The 19,693-nt window shown below is 43.8% G+C and overlaps 1 protein-coding gene across 3 annotated transcripts in view; it reads left to right on the forward strand.

Annotated features, from left to right (window-relative positions):
* tie1 (tyrosine kinase with immunoglobulin-like and EGF-like domains 1) overlaps nucleotides 1-19,253 on the forward strand; it is a 24,559-nt gene extending 5,306 nt beyond the window's left edge. The window contains exons 1-24 of one of the 3 annotated variants that reach the window (XM_057038984.1): nucleotides 6,975-7,288; nucleotides 8,136-8,432; nucleotides 8,538-8,648; nucleotides 8,763-8,918; nucleotides 9,449-9,580; nucleotides 9,951-10,091; nucleotides 10,169-10,297; nucleotides 10,411-10,556; nucleotides 11,558-11,702; nucleotides 11,784-11,942; nucleotides 12,023-12,163; nucleotides 13,059-13,361; nucleotides 13,653-13,943; nucleotides 14,049-14,242; nucleotides 14,314-14,460; nucleotides 14,567-14,630; nucleotides 14,737-14,847; nucleotides 16,432-16,622; nucleotides 16,766-16,879; nucleotides 17,077-17,147; nucleotides 17,705-17,745; nucleotides 17,996-18,092; nucleotides 18,185-18,284; nucleotides 18,377-19,253. In XM_057038984.1, coding sequence (XP_056894964.1) covers nucleotides 7,243-7,288; nucleotides 8,136-8,432; nucleotides 8,538-8,648; nucleotides 8,763-8,918; nucleotides 9,449-9,580; nucleotides 9,951-10,091; nucleotides 10,169-10,297; nucleotides 10,411-10,556; nucleotides 11,558-11,702; nucleotides 11,784-11,942; nucleotides 12,023-12,163; nucleotides 13,059-13,361; nucleotides 13,653-13,943; nucleotides 14,049-14,242; nucleotides 14,314-14,460; nucleotides 14,567-14,630; nucleotides 14,737-14,847; nucleotides 16,432-16,622; nucleotides 16,766-16,879; nucleotides 17,077-17,147; nucleotides 17,705-17,745; nucleotides 17,996-18,092; nucleotides 18,185-18,284; nucleotides 18,377-18,448 — 3,399 coding nt within the window. In that variant the 5' untranslated portion in view covers nucleotides 6,975-7,242 and the 3' untranslated portion in view covers nucleotides 18,449-19,253. Of the gene's footprint in view, nucleotides 1-6,974; nucleotides 7,289-8,135; nucleotides 8,433-8,537; nucleotides 8,649-8,762; nucleotides 8,919-9,448; nucleotides 9,581-9,950; nucleotides 10,092-10,168; nucleotides 10,298-10,410; nucleotides 10,557-11,557; nucleotides 11,703-11,783; nucleotides 11,943-12,022; nucleotides 12,164-13,058; nucleotides 13,362-13,652; nucleotides 13,944-14,048; nucleotides 14,243-14,313; nucleotides 14,461-14,566; nucleotides 14,631-14,736; nucleotides 14,848-16,431; nucleotides 16,623-16,765; nucleotides 16,880-17,076; nucleotides 17,148-17,704; nucleotides 17,746-17,995; nucleotides 18,093-18,184; nucleotides 18,285-18,376 lie in introns of those variants that run through there. The other 2 variants (XM_057038985.1, XM_057038986.1) reach the window with 2 other exon arrangements.
* The last annotated feature ends 440 nt before the right edge of the window (nucleotides 19,254-19,693 follow it).

Genomic DNA, 19,693 nt, shown 5'->3' on the forward strand with positions numbered 1-19,693 from the left:
ACGTAGCGTTGGCTGAACGAAGAGTTTCCCACTATAGTTGGACCTTTTCAGGGCCTGCATACAGCCTTGTTGCATACAGGAATGTGTTTTTGACCTAAGGCTTCTGTCATGACTCACGTAAAACCTCAAAACAGTTTTCAAGCTGAAACGAAAAGAAAAGCAAAAGCAGGAAAAGTCAAATGCGGTTGTCATGATAACGCGTTCTTTAGTGGGATCTTGGCAGCCATAAATATGGAGAGAAATATGCAGGTTGCAGGGGGCTTTCCCCATTTCTTCTGTCATAGGATGTTTACTGCTGGTCTACAGGGGTCAAAGGGCAGAGCTCTTTTTTAGTGGGACGTGTGACAGCTCTTTTAAGTCTTTTACGAGGACGGAAATCACAGCACGTGTCAAGCCGTACATAACAATGGAGAGAAGGACTGGGGAAAGATGTATGATAAACAGGTTTGCACCTGGTATCAAAACAAGGCCTAGCAGGATGAAATGACTGAACGATTGGGTCTCACAAAATATCCTGTGGGCACTTTACAAGGTGATAGCTGCACATTGTTGCATGTTTTGTGCATTTGAGAAGCCATATGTGGCCTCCATCTGGAAATGTGACAAACTGAGTGAGGCTCTGTCAACAATTTCAAAATGGATTCTGGAACGTTTGGCAGTTTTATCTAAATTCAGAGCTTATAAAACCCTTTTTTTTGTCTCAGTTGTTGTTTTTATAGGCAGCCATTTAACAAAATCACTCTTTAACATGCATTTGGAATAGGATAGAGTCTGAATTTGTTTGGATTGAGCCCCAACCACCTAATCTTGATCAGGAATCCAATTTTTCCGGTGGATTGGGTTTAGTCAGTTTTTAACCTTTCGTGTAGATCAATAAAACTAAAAGCAGCAAAACAAGTCTGACCTCTACCTGCTTTCAAAAGAGTAAGAGAAGGGTCCATACTAAATGATCCAGTGAGTCAATAAACTATGTCAGCTGGCAAAGGTTTCTGTTAAATAAATGATGGTAACTGGAAAAACATGTTAAGAGACAATGTTCACATAAGCATAGAGATAGCTCAACAGTGACTCACTGTTATTCTGTTGGATTACAGTCAACCTATTGACTTTGGAGTTGAATGTAAAAGTGCACATATTTCTAATAAGATCCAAATGTAGTCCACCTACCGGCATTGATCTGAGGCCTACTATGTTTTTTTCTAGTGATTTGCTACTGTGGTCAATGCTGGATCCAGATGTTGACGTCTAAGCTTACACTTCACTTAAAAGATGTATCTGTCAAAGCATATCCACATTTGGTCATCCGTTCACGAAGCTACAACATCGCTCTAGAATTGTACAAAATTCTTTTCAACAAGACGGCCGAAATATCTACACGAGAGCTTTTACTGTACACACCCAAACCCAGGAGCGCCATTCAGTTTGTCTTTGAAATAAAAATTATGTTCCTTGCGAAAACAGATGTGGAATAAATAGTATGTTCAGCACAGTGCTGCATGTAGTGTTTTCTTTAGTCCTCGGTTGATGGGAGTATGAAAGTGTGCACTGCGGTGCTGCTGGAGGAGCATGTATGTGTGTGAATCCATACGTGCACTGAGCAAACAGCCATCAGACAGAAGCCGAGACCCTGCACCTCCAACCCCCGCCATCACCTCCACAGGCCTTTTCCTGCCTGTAGGGTGATTCCTGCCCCTGCGCTCCCTCCACTTCCTCCACACACATATCAGTCTCCAGCAGCCGTACCTCTTCCTGATTCTGGCTCAAGTTCTCTGGAGAATCTGGAAGAGCAACAACAGCCTGTTCTCCGCGCTCTCTTCTTTCTCCCTCTCTCACTTTGCGTGGTTCCTTTACCATTTCTTTGCCATTTTAACATTTGGAAGATTCATCTCACATCATTTCCCTCAGGTAACGACGTGCTGAATAGTGTATTTCTCCATTTCAGTCTCAAAGCACATTTGCACGCAATCCTCTCCTGCATGTTTCTGCATTTCAGCACTCACAGGGTGTTATTCAACTTCCTTAGAAACAGCAGTAATATTCCAGAGACAAGTTGGGTCGATCCAGTACCACTCCCTTTCCACAATTTCCTTCTTATCCCTTCTCTAATGGGGCAGATTTTCATTTTGTGTCATTAGGATTTGCTGCACTCTAACTTGCATAGGGAGAGTTAAAAACACAGCCGTTCCAAGGTTTTCCATCATTAACAGAATATTACATCGATATTTTATTTCCTTTGGCATTTTACTGGTTTTGCGCAGCTTCCATTAACTTTTTCTTCTCTCTTTTTCAGTATATGGCAGAAACATCCCAATAACTCCAGCCAAAAGTGTGATGAAACCACAGATAGATGGGTGGACCGTTAAACCCTCTTTCTATTTGTGGAGCTCTAGTTTTGAAATGTGACAATGGATTTTGCAAGTAATTAGATTGCAAAACCCGTCCCCCTGATCTGGAAATGATTATCCCTCTAATAGAAGACCAGGTCTGCTGACACTGTTGTTCTAAATGATTGTAGACCAAAGGTCGATCAGTCGTCCTTTGTCTGATCCAGATCCCCACAACACCGCCGAATAAGGCCTGTGTGTGTTTCCATGTGTAGAGAATATTTACCTGTGTGAGGTCAGTGTTTGGTATAACACCAACATTCATCAACATCCTTTGCTACATGGACGATTTATGTGGTGTCAGCTCGGAGGGTCAGCCTCCTGAGCATCTGGTGATAGACCCAGATCACTCCGTCCCCATCGTCGTGCCCTAGCTTGCCCCAGGAGGCAGATTCGGAGACAGAGATTGCCGGAGTGGGTCGCTCGACATCAAGTCAGGGCCATGTTGTTTTTTTTCCAGTGACTGATGAATGGACAGGAAGAGAGAGTTTAGAAATGTGTTGCTTCGTCCAAGTTAGATTTGGGTAAGCGTGAGAGTGTGTCTTCATCATAACAAAATGCACAGATCATCCGTGTAGGCTGGGAAAAACTGTTGAAAATTAATGAAATATAGAGAGAATACAACCAATCCTGCTTGTTGCAGGAAGACAGCAAATATCATTGAGCAGCGTATTGTTTCAGAACAGGAGTAACAATAGCACAAGTGTAATCTTTTGTCCCTTATCTCTTTAACAGAGACATTTCAGATTAATGATCCATACAGATTAGTCCCTGTTTTAATGTGTTTTCAAGGTCATTGTTTAGTGCTGGGTTAAATTTGTAAAATAAAAACATCTATCTGTCCTTTAGATCCGCAGCAGGTAGATAAATGTCCAGTTGTCTTTGCCTCAGCTTCCTTCTCTCTCCCACAGAAAATGCATCAACTTTGTTTTATTCTTCCTTAAAGTTTGCATGTTGGAGCTTTTCAGAACAGCTTTAAGAGGCAGCCTTGAGATCATTTACCAGCTGTTCGTAGCTTCACAGGGCACAGGAAGATGGATCCGAAGACAGGAAAAGGTAGATATACTGTGTGTATTTTCACACATTCTCCCTCTGTGGTCCATGCCGATACTATCACATACGCATGTGTCAGTCCATATGTTTGAAGCACACCCAGTGGGAAAGTGGCAGGAAGTAAGGGACCGAAAAGGATGTGACAAGCTCTAAAGCTGGGAGTGAATCCCTTGTTGTGATCTTCACTTCTTGTCCTTTTGCACAGTCAGGTCTTTTAGTCACTCTTCCAGTGTTCAAATCTAGAACATAACATTGACATGAAATTGGAAGGTTGTTTATTATATAATAAGTGTATATGCAGTAACACATTGATTGTTTTCAGGTTTATTAATGGTGCATTTAGAAAAGGGAACAGTTGATTCAAGCTACAGCCAGTCAAAGAAAAGAGTAATTGTGGAAATCAAAATGTGCACTTTTTTTTAGCCCTCTCCAGTACTGGATGTTTTGTCTTTTGATATTCCTGATTATCGCTACTATCTCAAAGAAAATTTACAAGGCACTGGCTAATCCACCTCCTGTGGAACATTAGCAACTGACTGTGATGATATAACGTCAACCTGTCATCAGGCTGTAGGCTGTAAGCGGTTGTAAGTAGTGAAATACACTCTGCAAACACATGCAATATCTCCATAGAAATTAAGCACTGGTTTCTCAAAGCATTAGAGGTCTTAATCTTTTGGGAAATCCGACTTCCATGTCAGGGAAGTCCACTTAATGCATCCACACATGCGCTCTGTTTTTCTGCCCTTCATCGTCTCATTTACGACATCACTCAAAGGTCCCGTCTCAGGCACATTCATCAAGGAGATATTTGTGTCTCTGTAGGGTTTTTTGCTCCATATATCAGCCGCCAAGATTGGGGTACTTTGAGATGGAAGTGGAGGGGGGGGGGGTGTCATAACTCCAGCTGGGCTGAAATCATGGGGGTGATATAAGGGGGCTGTGAGGTGTGAGTGACACCCTTTCTGCAGCTCTCAGGGTCCTTATGGATCAGTGCGTGTGGAATCTGGCCAGCCAGCTACACAATGAGAGGAAATGGGAATTTAATACAAACTTTCTCACCAAGTCTGCGACACCTCCCCCCTCTGATGGCGGCCTCACTTCCAAACACCCTCGCTTTGCCATCACCACCTCCAGAACTACAGCAGAATGTCACGAACAAGTAAAAAATGCATGCCCAGGGACTGTCGGTACTGCTGCTAGTTCAGTAGCTAACAGAATCGGGGTGAAATTTACAGATTTAGCTTATTCTCAATGTAAATTTGCAAAAGTGTAATATTGCCCTGTATGGAAGAGTGCCACTGTTGTAGGTAACCAAGTTTAAAAGTACAGTTTGGTTCTAAATTATTATATCAGCCCATGAGGTGATACATCATCTCTCATCTGTTTTTGTTTCCAATGCATTTTTTTTAAACAAGATTACACATGGATTTAAGGCAGACTGGAAAAAAGGCCAAGAAATGAAACATTATCTGTGGTGCTGATCCAAACAAAAAGGTAGGTCCAAGGACTTTAACACAAAGGCCCGTGTGTACTTTTGACTGAAAATCTGTGTTCACAGCTGACAACACATGAAGCCAAAGCTGTAGTTTCGATGAAACTGTGAAAAGTCTGTCTGGCAGCACCATATGTGCTGATTAGAAGTTAAAATCAAGATTAAAAGGACAACCGCAGCAGTGGGTGTCATTGTTTGAAATTTTAAAAAAAGGCAGTTCCCAGAAAAAGGCTGCGTCAACCTGTTGCACCATCTCGATGTCAATCATTCTGTTTATATCTGTTTTCCAAGTTTAATGATGAGAATGACGTCTCGCCTTGCTCCACCTGGTACTACATTTTTCGTGCACAGGTCATTTTGCAGCACGTGCACATTGGAGATTAAGGAGAACATCTGCGGCGTGTCTCCTTGCCGCATGATACAATGAGATCGGAGTTTGGTTTCACACAGAAAGCTGTTGGACGGCCTGAACGATCCCTGAGATTTTTGGCCGCCTACAGCCCATTAGTGCTTCAATTTGCATTGCACGGGATTGAATGCTGCTCCGTTGTTACGGTCGTGGGAGTTTCATTGTGCTTTGAAGCAGGTCACAGACGCTGGAACAACAAACACACAGCAGCAGAGAATTTTAGACAATGGCTTCTATCTGATTTGCACCACAAATCCCTGCATAGACACCCGAACAGAATCATTTCTGACACGCGTGCACGGGCATTGCCACAGATGCACATGTGTCCGTGCACGCTGCACACACTTAGAAAAACACTCTCTAAGCACTTGTTTCGCGCTACTGGCAACCCTAATACAGTCAAACCCCAAAGCATCTGTGTTGACCCAACCTTAATCTCTTCCTTTTTGGCTACTTATAGAGGCTCCACCAAGCTCTTGTAATAATCTGGCTTTCTGTAGCGGCACAACTCTGCCGAACATGCACTGAACCTCAGCCTTCTACTGCTTAGAGCTGCTTATTTCCTACCTTTTATTTTTCCTGTCCTAAAATCATTGATGACAGTGGTTCTCACTGTGGAGGACATGAAAGGTTTGGTTCAAAAGAACAGCCCCTGGATTGTCAACTGCTCAGGTCAAGCGGGTCAAGGAGGACAATACGCATGTGGGCAAAATGTGGGCGCCGTAGGTGCTTTGTTTAAGGATGGAAATGCTGATCTCTGTAGACAAAACATTAACCTCTACTCCTCTTCAACCTCAGCAGCTGAGCTATTTTTCATATGTAATCTGTCATTGTTCTTGCTATTGTTTGCTTTTCTATGATATATTGATAGATGTCCAGGGCCAACACGCTTGATGTGCACTGCAGAAGGGAGCAGAATATTTTGTAGGGTGAAGAAAGTCACAAGAGCCCCTGAAATCGAAAACAGGAAGTCTCAAACAATAAGAAGTTGACTCAACTTCAACTCGATTGTCTGCAGCCACGGAAACGTAAAGAAAAAATAAAATTTAAAGGGGGCAGAGTGAAGTTAGAACAGGCCTCTGTAGCACATGAGACAGAAGATCTCTCTTTTTAAAGATTAGGACCCAAATGGCAGAATAGACACAACAAGCTTATTGTTCATCATTTCCTGAGGGTGATTGATTGGAAAGGGGAGGGGCTCCTATTAAAGCTGTAGGATTGTAACTAGCAACTGATGAGGAGGAACAAAACTTTTATGTTTGGTTTGACATGATAGCAAGTTTTACTACACTGTCCTAATGTCCCTCTCTTAATATTAATATTCAGGATGGGACACTCGGGACATGCTTATGTCTCGTTGGCGTCCAGAGTAAGACGAGTAGAGAAACTATCTGGATTACTTGAGACATAATTAATATTTCTGAGAGGTTGGTCATGCTTCACATTTTGCGACGTTTACGATGGAGTCATGTGTTTCAGAGCAAACCAAAGCTCCTTCACCGCCGCAAGATTAAAACGCTTGGTTAAATACTTAATTCCAGGGAGGTTGGCATTGTCCTGGAGCCTGAAGTGACAAAGTTGAAACTCATTAATCGCGTCGGGGAGGTCTGGAGCGCCAGGAGTCCTCCGCCGGCTGCTGACGCTCTTCCTTCCTCTCCCACCCTGCCGGGAAAGCAGAGCTTTGCCGAAATTCCAACTGCATGTTACAAACTGTCCCGGTACCTCATGGAAGCTGTGTGAGAGTGGCCGATAAGAACTTTTCCACCTGAGCTGGAGCTCTCCTTAAAGTTATGCGTAAAAAAGCGCATCCATCGCCGCAGCGTCGCCGCTTTGGAAGAACAACCTTCTGTAGATCTGATTTATAAATCTGACTTTCTTGCCCTGTTACTCGGATTACTAGGATGAGGACTCTGTGGGTGTTTTTGTTGTGCTGCCTTGGTTTGTCAGGTAAGAGGGAACTAATTTATTTTTCTTGTGAATTTAACCTTTAAAATAGGGAGGGAAAGTGTCCATATTTCCTTTTTAGTTGTAGGAGTAATCGATTCATATATTTAAATGTTTTTTAGATAAATAGAATAAAGAGAAGGTTTTAAAGTTACACAGTAGTTATTTTGGGCAGGTGCCTTTTTTAATTTTGGGGTTATTAAAACGGACAATCGCAGAGGGACTCATGGAGGCATCTGAACTCTGGGGGGAGAAGAGAAGCTCATCCATGTTTCCTGCCATTGTTTTGTAGATCTGGAGCTTGAATGTCAGAGAGAAGGAATGCAGAACAAACTGACTATATTAGATTTGGCACTTTAAACAAATAACTCCGTGCTGGCAGATTTTCCCGTTATTGGACTGATATTGCTATTTGCGGGGTATTTACAGCCCTGCACTCCTTCTCAAGTAAGCCAGAATCACATCTGTCGCTAAATGATGTGGTCAGATCCTCCACGATGGTTGACTCGAAATGAATAACTTACATTAGAAAAGTGTACAATTAATCTCGCCCTGTTATTAGAAAAAAAAAACGTTAAACTTGTTGTTAATCCATAAAGACCCGTATAAACAGCCTGAGAGCGATGTGATCATGAATTATTAAGTGAACAGTTACTGATTTATTATCATTGTCTCATTTACCTACAGTCTTTTTGTGGAAAAACAAATCATTTCATCAAAAAAGAGAAGGAATTATCATCTTATTGTTCTATTGTCTTCAAAGGTTCATCATTTTATCTCTAACCATTAAATGTATCAAATTCATACATTTAATGACTCCCGTAACCAGTTTAAACACGCTGTCTTACAGATGCTGTGATCGACTTGACCATGATCTCCACAGCTAACGTCACGAGTGTCGCCCATTTCTCCATCTCTTGTATAAATGGAGAGCGGAGCCCTGCCCAGGTTGAGCTGGAAATCACGAGAGACAACAAGATCTTTATTCTATCCAAACATCCCAATTTTAAAGTGCACAAAAGGAGAAACAGGGTGGTGGAGGCTCAGGACTTTCGAGACTTTGACCATATCGGCATCTTCTACTGTGCCTCCACACAGGAAGCTCGTCCGCTGGAAACAATCACGATGATCAACAACTATAACACAGGTCAGAGGTTGACAGTTTTTCCATCAGTTGTATGATAAAGGTTGCTATGTATCCCATTAAAGGTGTTGGTTTCTAGACCTTTATGTGCATCTTTATTCCTTGTAGCCAATTTTGTCCCGCACCATCTTACACTGACGGTCAACAAGGGAGAAACAGTTCACCTCAGCATGCTGCTACTAGGCTCCGAGAAGAGAGATGTGACCTGGAAATACAATGGTAAGACAGAAGAAAGAGTGGAATCATCTAAAGAGAACAACAACTCCATATCTACTGGGTTTCTGGGCTTTTGTTTTTAACAACACTGCTCATGTTTTCATGTGCTTGGTGCAGGAAACTACTATTACATGACTCACTGGAACGAAATGGTCAATTCCACTGCAGTGCTCACAGTGGAGAACACAACTATTGCCAATCAAGGCATCTACAGCGCGAGCTACATGGGGGACACCCCTCTCCACGGGGCCTGGATGAGGCTTATTGTTCGAGGTTGGTGTGAAGCTGACATTGGCACGGTGAAACAAGCACAAAATCTGAGCCATGTGCTAATTTTTGCAATTGCTGGAGGAGTGCTAAACAAAACAAGTGTTTTGGATTTCTTTTTTGTTAAATCTTATTGATTTTGTTTAGCAGGATAACATATAGAAATCGAATTTCTTCTCATCAAAACCGCAGCGTCATAGAGACGCATCAGCAGTACTAACGCCTACTCCGCCCTCCATCTGCTCCGCTCTGATACATCCAAACTCCTGTAGCTTCTCTCTTCATTATCTGGAACATTTTGCAACTGTGGACAAGGTTTTATAATGTGAACACGTCATCTGTACTTGTTTCATATCCCAAATAACAGTTTTCTATCCTTTTCATGTAAGGTCACGTCCGCAATCTGTGCTTAATTTGGCATAAGTACTTCAAACTGGAGCATAGGATGAGGTCCAATCTGCTGAGCTTACTCCACAGTCACATTCTGTGTATGCCTCTGAAGAATAAAAAGCCCTCTCTCTCTCTCTCTTCTTCAGACTGTCCCAACAAGAAGTGGGGTGTAAACTGTGATAAGGACTGTTCCGAGTGCCTGAACGGCGGCGTGTGTCACAATATTGACGGAGACTGTATATGTCCTCCGGGATTCATGGGAACGCGCTGTGAGACAGGTTTGTACCTCAATCAGGGAGGCAAGAGAACACCAGAACCTAAATGAAGTGAGGAAGGAAAGGTGGAAATATTCATAAAGTCTCACACAGATTATTAGTTACAGCCTGAACTCCTTTTTGGTATATTACACCAACCACAACCCACATCTTCACCTAACTATTCAGTCTCTAGGGAAGAAATCTTCTTTAATCCAATACTATTACCAAGAACCATTTCAGACAAAAATAGAAATTCTAAAAAAAACTGCAATAGTTAATAATTCTGAATAATCATAAGCGCAACATTAGTAGTAGTTTAACCGTTGCTCCACAATACCAAAAGCCATCTAAATAAAAGCATTTGTGAATTTGAATTTTCTGCTCTCTGCAGCCTGCAGAGAAGGAATGTTTGGCCGAAACTGCCAACAATCATGTGGCTCCGACCTGAGCTGCAAAGGGCTTCGTTTTTGCCTCCCAGACCCCTACGGCTGCTCCTGCGCCAGCGGCTGGTTTGGCACACGCTGTGAAACACGTACGTGTGAAAAATATCCTCCCCCTTTCTCTGTGTTTGTCACCTCACACATCACAGATTTCTCTTCCTTTTGTCAGCCTGTCCTAATGACATGTACGGACCAGACTGCAAGCTGAGCTGTAAATGCCAGAATGGGGGAGTTTGCAAGCGTTTCACTGGATGCACGTGTCCCACAGGGTGGAGAGGACAAAGCTGTGAGAAATCGGGTAGGTTTGACATTAATGCGTTATTTCCAACATCTATACATCACGATATTGCAGCAGCATTAGAAGAACCTCCTGAGCCCCTAAACTCGGTCCTAACCTGCATTTTTTTTTAGATTGGGCACCCCAGATCCTGGAATTGGAAGGAAATTTGGAGTGGAATCTCAATTCCAGCCCTAAGATCTACTGTTCAGCCACAGGAAATCCACTTCCTAGCCACAACAGCATCGAGCTGAGAAAGTTGGACAGCACTGTGCTCGAGGTAGAAAACTCAGACAAAATATAAAGTGTTCGTGCTGTAATCCACCAGTCCTGCTGATAGTCATGCTGATAGCTCTGTTGGAATCTTGCTAGCTTTAATGTAACTTTGTATGTTCATTGAAAGAAATATGATGACAATGAGCTGAAAATTACAGATTTATATGAGGTTTTAACACATTCTAAGCTAAGAAATTAAACTCAGACTAAACACTGCTTAGCTAATGGTTTCGAACTTGGCAGGTTTTGCAAGTGGAATATTCACCCTGTCCAGTAACGTAGTCACTGTGGTATTCCACATTTCCAACATCAATACATGTGCGATCCAGCTCTCGGTCATCCGTGGCATTTTTGAAAACAAGTCAAGAAACCACCCGTGCTCTTCCCACATCAGAGAGTTCTCTACAGAAGGCCCACATTTTTCATGAAAAAAAAAACCTGCTACACTTCTTGTGTGTCTGCTTGACCTCCTACAGAGATTTGTAAAAGCCAGGTGTCTTTATTCTTCTTTATGCAACATTACGCATATGGTGTCCTGGTCTCCTGATCATGCAGGCACAAAGACACAGTTGAGACACAGTGATTACATTATTACAGCAATAAAGAGCTAAAGTAGAAGTCCCTCCGAGCCTTTTAATCGTGTAAGCAATGTGTGGAGCTTCAATACTGTTGCTAAAGCATAAAGAGAAATTCTGTGACTTTAAAGCCTTAAGGGTCAAGGTAGGGTTACAGTAAGAGGAAATCGACACCACAATTGGCTGAATAGAGATTTGTTGTATCTGTCCTGCAGTCACCACATGTTGCCAACAACAGTTTATTTTCTGTCATGCATCTGATAATCTGATAAAAAAAGATTGTGGCAGTATGTCCTGGAGAAATTAAGATTTCACTCATTTTAGATCCAGACAGCAGCCAAAAATATAGGCACAGGAAATGAAAATGTCATTTTTTCATGAATATGTTGTTGTTTTCATCACACACCGTTTTATTGTTTTTTGATCTCAGGCTTCTCAGACCGTCATGGATTCGAATAAGAGTACAGCCATGTTCAAGATCCCACGCCTGAGCACGCAACAAGGAGGGTTATGGGAGTGCAGGGTGTCCACCAACGGTGGCCACGATTCCCGCAAGTTCAACGTCACTGTTAAAGGTAACCATGACCGTCTTCCATCCCATGACCCTCTTGTTGTGGACATTCTTTACAACTATACTCTTTGATGTGCCTCCTTAGAGCCACCTGTACCTACTACTGTACCCAAACTACTGGAAAAAAGAAGTAAGCAACTGCTGGTTTTGCCAGGGGAGACCTACAGAGGAGACGGTCCCATCATCTTCACCAAAATTCTCTATACACCAGAGAATAATGAGGGTTCTTCGTCTTCTATCATAGGTAAATCATCAAATTAACTAAATCTTGATGAAGATTGATGAGCACAGATAAGATCAATTTGTGTAACCACTTTCTCCCAGTTTATAGTGAGAAAGAGCCCATCACGCTGATGAATCTGGAGCCGTCAACGCGGTACCGAGTCCGCGTGCAGCTGAGTCGTCCTGGGGAAGGTGGCGAGGGGGTTCCGGGGCCGGAGACCGTCATGGAGACTGACTGTCCTGGTAAGAAGATGGCCGGAAAGTCAAGTTAATTTCTAAAGTGCAGATGTTACTTGTTCCTGGGATCAGATAATACAGCCAAAGTCAGGATTGCACTAAGCAAGCCTGTTGGAGTTGGCTTCATTGATAGAAAACGTTCATTACGGGTCGCTGAGCAGCACTTTTGCCAGCTGGCAGTCTTTGCCACGAGGACCATATCTGCCCTCGTGACTCAGATGGAGCAACAACAGAGTAATGCCAACAGAATGAAAAGATCTGTGGACTGTTTGCTATTTATTAAACAGGGAAAAAAGCCTCAGGCACCTCAGAAGCATAATAAAGTTCTCAGTGTGGTGCAGAGAGATAAAAGGAGCACTAGAAATAGTTTTCTATCTGTTTTCTTCAGACTTGAAGCATTTTCCTACATCATGTATTTGAGAAAGGTACCAGGGTCTATTTGGAGTTTTTTCTTGTTTTTACTTTGTGCTTTCATGTGTTAAACACAGTCATTGTAAATATTTGCTTGAAATCAAAGAATATATCATTACTTTTGGAGTTTATATCACTGCACTTCTACATCATCATTGCATATGGACTGTTTTTGTGTATGTTGTCATGAGAGGCCACCCGACCAAAAATGATCATGCCAGAGACAAGAAATTTCATTCAGTCCTCCAATAAACATCTGACTGTGACTAAAGGACGAAAGCCACCCTTTGTTGGATTGAAGACTGGTATCTTAGAACAAAAAAGCTTGTTTTCCTAACTACTGTCCAGCATCCAAATGATATAGGAGTTCTCTTCAACTATTTCTCCACCTCTCATGGGCCATTAAAGTGAACCATTTTTGACCTGAACGCAGAAATTTGGAGGGAGCTGTCAGAATGTTCAGCTCATCCTGTGTTCTCTGTCACCGCAGAGCCCACAGTTCAACCTGAGATTGACATCAGCTCAGTGGAAGGCCGCAACGCCACTGTGCGTTGGCGAATGCCCGCCAACAGTGGCGTAAACTCTCGCACGGCGAGTGGCTTTTTAGTGCAGCTGTACGGGCCGCCGCCTCATAGTGAGAAACTGCAAGAGGAGACCACTGTGCTCAATGTCCTTTCCACAAAGTTCCACAACCTGGAGTATCAGCAAGACTACACCGTGGTGGTGCGCCTCATCAACTGTGGCAGTCAGGGGCCGCGCTCCAAACCCTACCAGTTCCGCATCCACAGCCAGGGTAAATAGAATCTGCTGTTAACAAACTACAAGGAAGGCTCCTAAATACTGCTGTGCAAAATGATGCAAAACATGCAATGTTGGTCTCATAAAGGTTATATCAGGGGTTTGGCCTTTGCTCGAGTGGAAGAGTTTTGAGAATAAATACAGTAAATGGGTTTGATCTGGTGCTAGTTGACTCTCTCTGCCCACGAGATTCGGGAGTTTCAAGGATTGATTCAGTTTACCTTTCAGCCACAGTTAATGCTATTCAACATTTTCCCAGGACTACTGATATTTATTCTTCTCTCAGGTCCATCATCCCCACGCAATGTCCAGGCTCTGCCTCTGTCTATATCAGCCATCCAGGTGAAATGGCAGCCTCCCGACGACCCCAATGGAGGCATCATTAAATACATAATCGAGTACCAGCCGGTTGGCCAGGGGAGCCCTCACCCTTGGGTGGACACGGATGATGGAGTCAAGACCACCAAAGATGTGACGGCACTCAACGGCAGCACGCTGTATCAGTTCAGAGTCAGGGCTTTCTCCAAAGTGCCGGGAGAGTGGAGCGACTTCGTTCAGGCGACGACACAAGGAGATGGTGAGCAGGAACGCTGTCTACAATGATCTCAATTATGCCATAGAACAGAGTCCTGCTCTATTTTCCTCAGTCTTTAACTCACATCTCTTCCTCTCTGCCACACAGGCCTGGAGAACTTAATTCCAACCACTAAGGCTGTAGCTGGGAGGCCTGATGGGGACAGTTACCAGCTGCTGGTGGCAATTGTGGGCTCAGTAACTGTTACCTGTGTTATGATCCTGCTGGCACTGCTGGCGGTGTTCTTCATCCGCAAGATGATGCTCAACCGTCGACGCACCTTCACCTACCAGTCTGGATCGGTAAGAATGCACAGGCAGGAGCACAGATGTATTTGGAGACAGTTGTTTGTCATGACATCTTACGTCTTCAGGGTGAGGAGACGATTCTGCAGTTTAACTCAGGAACACTGACGCTGACACGGAGGCCCAAGCCAACACCAGAGGCGCTCACCTATCCCATCTTGGAGTGGGAGGACATAAAGTTTGAAGATGTGATCGGAGAGGGGAACTTTGGCCAGGTCTTAGAAACCTTTAACTTCCCAAAATAATGAAACCTTCTCTCTAGTTTTGCTCTTATTTGATGACATGATTAAACAATGAAGCTAATTGGTATTTTGTACCCAGGTGATCAAAGCCATGGTCAAGAAGGATGGGAATAAAATGAGCGCTGCCATCAAAATGCTTAAAGGTAACTGTTCTCACGTTGATTCAACCAAAGAAAATATGGTCGTCTGCGCTCCCCTTTTATGTTGCATTTTCTCTGAAAACTCCCAACTGTGCTGCTCTGCCTGCAGAGTTTGCCTCAGAGAATGACCACCGGGACTTTGCGGGGGAGCTGGAGGTACTCTGCAAGTTGGGTCAACATCCCAACATCATCAATCTGATCGGAGCCTGCGAGAACAGAGGTGAGTGGGCGCCCTCTAGTGGCGCTTTTGCGCTATTCCTCACCTTTGAGCGTGGCCTTTTTAAATGCTATTACAGTAGCAGGGGGACTGCCAAGATTGCAGAATTCCAGGCTGTTGGTTATTTCACTAATGTCCATCTCTTTGGCCAAGCAGGGAGGCCTAGACCATCTGCTATGTGTAGTGAAAAATTCTGCTCAGTGTGTATATAATATTCGGACCAAATTGTCAATCCAGCTAAATGTCTATTCGGTTCAGCACGTTGAGGTTTTCCAGATCCAAACAGACACTCCCGCTGATCTTATCTCCTCTGCACCTGGAAACCATCTGATTGTTTCCATTCTAAATAATCCTCGGCTGCCAAAAGCATTTTTCAACTTCACATTTGTTTGATTTGTGTAAGCATACAACTGTCTCAAGTATTTATGCAGTTGGTAGGTTCTGGTGTAGGTTCAGAGTTTTTACCTTTCTGTATCAGGTTCCCACAGATGTCTTCTAATGAATGATCGAATTGCAATGTGCTGGATGATAACACTCGTGCCCTCGAGAAGGTAGAACTGAGAGCTCAGCACAAATACATGTTTAAAGCAGAGGAAAAAAGGAAGGAAAGAGGAGAGGAAGAATTATTGGGGTGAAGGAGGGCAAGATTTACTCTACATCTGTGTGCAGTTTATAAAAGAGGGGCAAAGATGTGCGGCATTTTCATTTCGTCTCCCTGAGATCTGGAGGGAATTTTCTGTTGAGATATCAGTGTTGTGTACAGGAGGATTCTGGCACCTTTGCACTGTCAAAGCAGGACTCTAGGAGGAAATGAGCACTGATAATATGGAGGCTTGAATATCAGGAAAGAGGAACACAAACAGCCTTTTAAATCAACCACAGGGGAACATCTTCCCTGCTGAGTTGGCAACTTAAAAAACAAAAAAAATATACTGCAATCAAAAGATGTTTGGTGAGTGATCTGGGATTGTGCAAAGACCACTGGGCTATTTTTCTTGGTTTCAGAGGTTTTCCTCTGTCTTTTTGGGAAGGTGCTGCTTCACACGTGGTGCAGACACAGCAGGCCCCGAGGACAATAACCCCTCATAGCCAGCAGAATAATTAAATTACACATAAATTCATTCCCTTGTCCATCATGCTGTCATTCTTCCTCTTCACATATGGTATTAACAAATTGTGCTGATACTCTGATGAAATCCACATGAATTCCAGCCAAGAAGCACAAAAGACTCGTGACCTCTAGAAACTCGTGTCTGGCTCAAAACATGTTTCTTTTTAAACTTTTACAAAGCCCCAACCATCTGCTTTAACTCCACGTGGATTCTGGAGTATGAAAGGCCTGATTTCCCTTTTGTCCATGTGAAGGCGGAAGTGTTGGACACCGAGGTCCCCCTTGACTGTTGTAGTCCAGCCAGGACTGCAGCCTTTAGTTTGTTATTTTCCATAAAAGTCCATTTTTAATGCATTTAAGAAAACAAGAGAAGTCGCTATTAATGGGTGCCGTCTTATTGGAGTTTGGGTGACTATTGCTCAGGTGGAAGAGTGGAGGTTGAGAATGAACCGTTTCTCCTCCTCTGTCTCGTCCAGGTTACCTGTACATAGCCATCGAATATGCTCCATACGGAAACCTCCTCGACTTCCTGAGGAAGAGTCGGGTGTTGGAGACGGACCCTGCCTTTGCCAAGGAGCATGGCACCGCTTCCACGCTGACCTCTCAGCAGCTGCTGCAGTTTGCAGTTGACGTGGCGACAGGAATGCATTATCTCAGCGACAAACAGGTAGGATGAGGACGCGCCGGCAGTTTACTCTTGATTCATAGTTATTAATTGAATCTATTTGAGTAATGTAGATATAGTCTACCAACAATTGAAATGTCAGACAATACAGCCTCTCCAGTAATTCTCTGTTCTCTCGACACTAGTTTATCCACAGGGATTTGGCAGCTAGGAATGTTCTCGTAGGTGATAACCTTGTGGCAAAAATAGCAGACTTCGGCCTGTCCCGTGGTGAGGAAGTTTACGTAAAGAAGACAATGGTGAGTGTTTGGAAAGTGCACTTCTCACTGTTAGCCGCCAGGGGGCGGTCGTCATTTGGAATGCAGGGTTTGTTATGATCGTATGGCATCAACCACAGCACAGATATTAATGGTTATTTAGGCCAATCATGAGGCTATTACATTTTCTACATACATAAATATAAGTGATGGTCTGAAGAATCTTGCTTGGCTTTCAGGGAAGGCTGCCTGTTCGCTGGATGGCCATTGAGTCCTTGAACTACAGCGTGTATACGACCAAGAGTGACGTGTAAGTTGCAGTATTGGTTCACCTGTTCATATACCTGTATTCCGCATTAAATAAACCTGGATTCCAGCTATAATTACAGCATCATGGAAGCTTTAATAAAATAATTAAGGCCGATATAAAAGTCTCCCTTAGAGACGGCACTTAACGCTTGCCCACAGAAAACAACAAATCAACCCTCTGTCACTGGCGGGGTGATAATAGCGTGCTGCCGCGCTGATAAGCACAGCCAGGAAGCCTTGAGTCCAACATAGCAGACAAACTGAGACGTTGGTCTGTCAACTGAAGCCTATTAATACACAACAGAGAACAAGTCAAAACAGCCAACGGAAGACGGCTGAAATGCTCAGACAGAGTAGTGAACATGATAACATGGAGAAAGTGACAACTCAAACACGAATAACACTAATATGATTGATAGTACAGTATGTTTAAATCACTTACTCTCGGATTCGACCGTGCAAAGATTCGTGAGGATTCAAAGTATTGCAGTATTTACTGCCGTTTATGTTCCATTTAGCAGTGCTTTTAAAAATTCAAGACTGCATCTCCTCTCGCAGGTGGTCTTTCGGTGTACTCCTCTGGGAAATTGTAAGCTTGGGTAAGTATGTGAGTACGCGCCTCTCATTTCCCACCATTTGCAGGACTGAATAATCAATCATCAGCACATAAACAGTGCAGCAAACAACGAGCTCAATCAATAGCATCATATGTAAATACTGAGCATAGAATTGTTTCCTCGAATAATATATCATTTGAGTTCATGTAGCACTAACGTTCTGGAGTGTTACAGAATAAAGCGGCAGGGATTTACTTTGAGTTTGCAAACGTGTCTGTCCTGCCTTTTGCAGGTGGTACACCCTATTGCGGTATGACGTGTGCAGAGCTTTATGAAAAACTACCACAAGGCTTCCGGATGGAGAAGCCTAAAAACTGTGACGATGAGGTGTAAGTACTCGGCATTTCCTAATTAGCCACCGCCTGGCTTCATCTGTGCGTCCAGCATTTTATTCATTCTCGATCCCCCCCCCCCCGTCCAGCTACGAGTTGATGAAACTGTGCTGGAGGGACCGGCCGTACGAGAGGCCCCCCTTCTCCCAGATCTCTGTCCAGCTCAGCAGGATGCAGGAGGCCAGGAAGGTAATTCTGCATTCACACAGTGCTGGCAGAAGGGGAAGGCTGGGAAAATACCCTGTAGTTACCACTTGAGACTCTTTTTATCCGTCTTCCAGGCTTATGTGAACATGGCTCTGTTTGAAAACTTCACCTATGCTGGGATAGATGCCACAGCTGAGGAGGCCTGACTACCAGCCCCCCCAGACCCTAGCAGGCCACATAGCCCCAAGAGGAAACCCAGAGGATGGTCCCCACGTTACAGCCACCTCCCTGCCTCGCAACGGCGAGACAGGAGGGCCAGGCGCTCCGCGAAGGGCACCCAGCTATAGACGTAGGACTGTGAAAGGACACTGAGGAGCAGCTGGGCCTTGGACGGAGAGATTAGACGGTTACTCACCTCTTGGGAAATACTGAGCCCTCGTCACTACAAGTCTGGAAAGATGCTTTCTTTTATCTTCCCATACTGGAACTTTTTTCTAGTGATGAGGGCAAGGGGCTAATATGGCTTGTTGTGACGCCGCAGGGTCTGTGGGGTGTCAATGACGGACTTTTTTCTCCTGAGTGGAGAGGGAAGAGATTATAGATGATATAGAAATTCAAAGTGCCACTTGGACCACAAACCCTGAAGTTCTGAGACTGTTTCACAAAGTAGCACTTAAAGTCAGCTTGATCCTTCCATGGTTGTATTCTACTGTTAGCCTATCACTGCCAGGTCTTTCTGCTATATTGATCTTTACCTTTTTTGTATGTAAAACCTATTTTAATGTTGAATTGTTGTACTTATAACAGTCCAAACGTGGCTGGTGTTTTTTAGCATGTGACGCTGAGACGGGGCAGCTCGACAGCAGCTGCTACCAAACTCAGAAGACTATACGTCCTAACACAGCGTATGATGATGTAGCCACTGTAAGAATGTACAGAACCTTTTCTTTAACTGGTGCCATGAATAAAGATCTTGTGTGGTGACTGGAATCACCACAGGACTTTTTATAATTTGTGTGTCCAGTTCTGGTTTCCAGTGCTGCGCATGATGTTGGTTCAGGACTGGTTCTTGAAGAGCGTGATGGGGAACCGCAGACCCAGGTTGTGGGTTCCAAAGTGCCCGTAGAGTTTAATACCGATCTGCCCTGCTGCAGAGGACTGATCTGTCACTGGGTTTCCTTCCCCAACCCACCACAGGCAGAGAAGTGTCTGTCAAACGTGGGGGTTCTGATGAATCACATATGTGGACAGGAGAAGAAACATGTTGAATTAGGCTAAAACTACCCTCAGGTCAGTCCCTATGACTTCATTGTCTTTATGTCATGGTTATAATCCTATTTTTGTCCTGTGTTCCCCCATAAATGAATGTAAAAATGGTCCGACCTGGTGGCGTCACAGCAGCTTGATAATGAATTCACTGGTGAGGACACACTGGGAGAAACAGTCTTATC

The sequence above is a fragment of the Takifugu flavidus genome, chromosome 7 (genome assembly GCF_003711565.1).
Source record: "Takifugu flavidus isolate HTHZ2018 chromosome 7, ASM371156v2, whole genome shotgun sequence".
NCBI classification, from domain to species: Eukaryota; Metazoa; Chordata; class Actinopteri; order Tetraodontiformes; family Tetraodontidae; genus Takifugu; species Takifugu flavidus.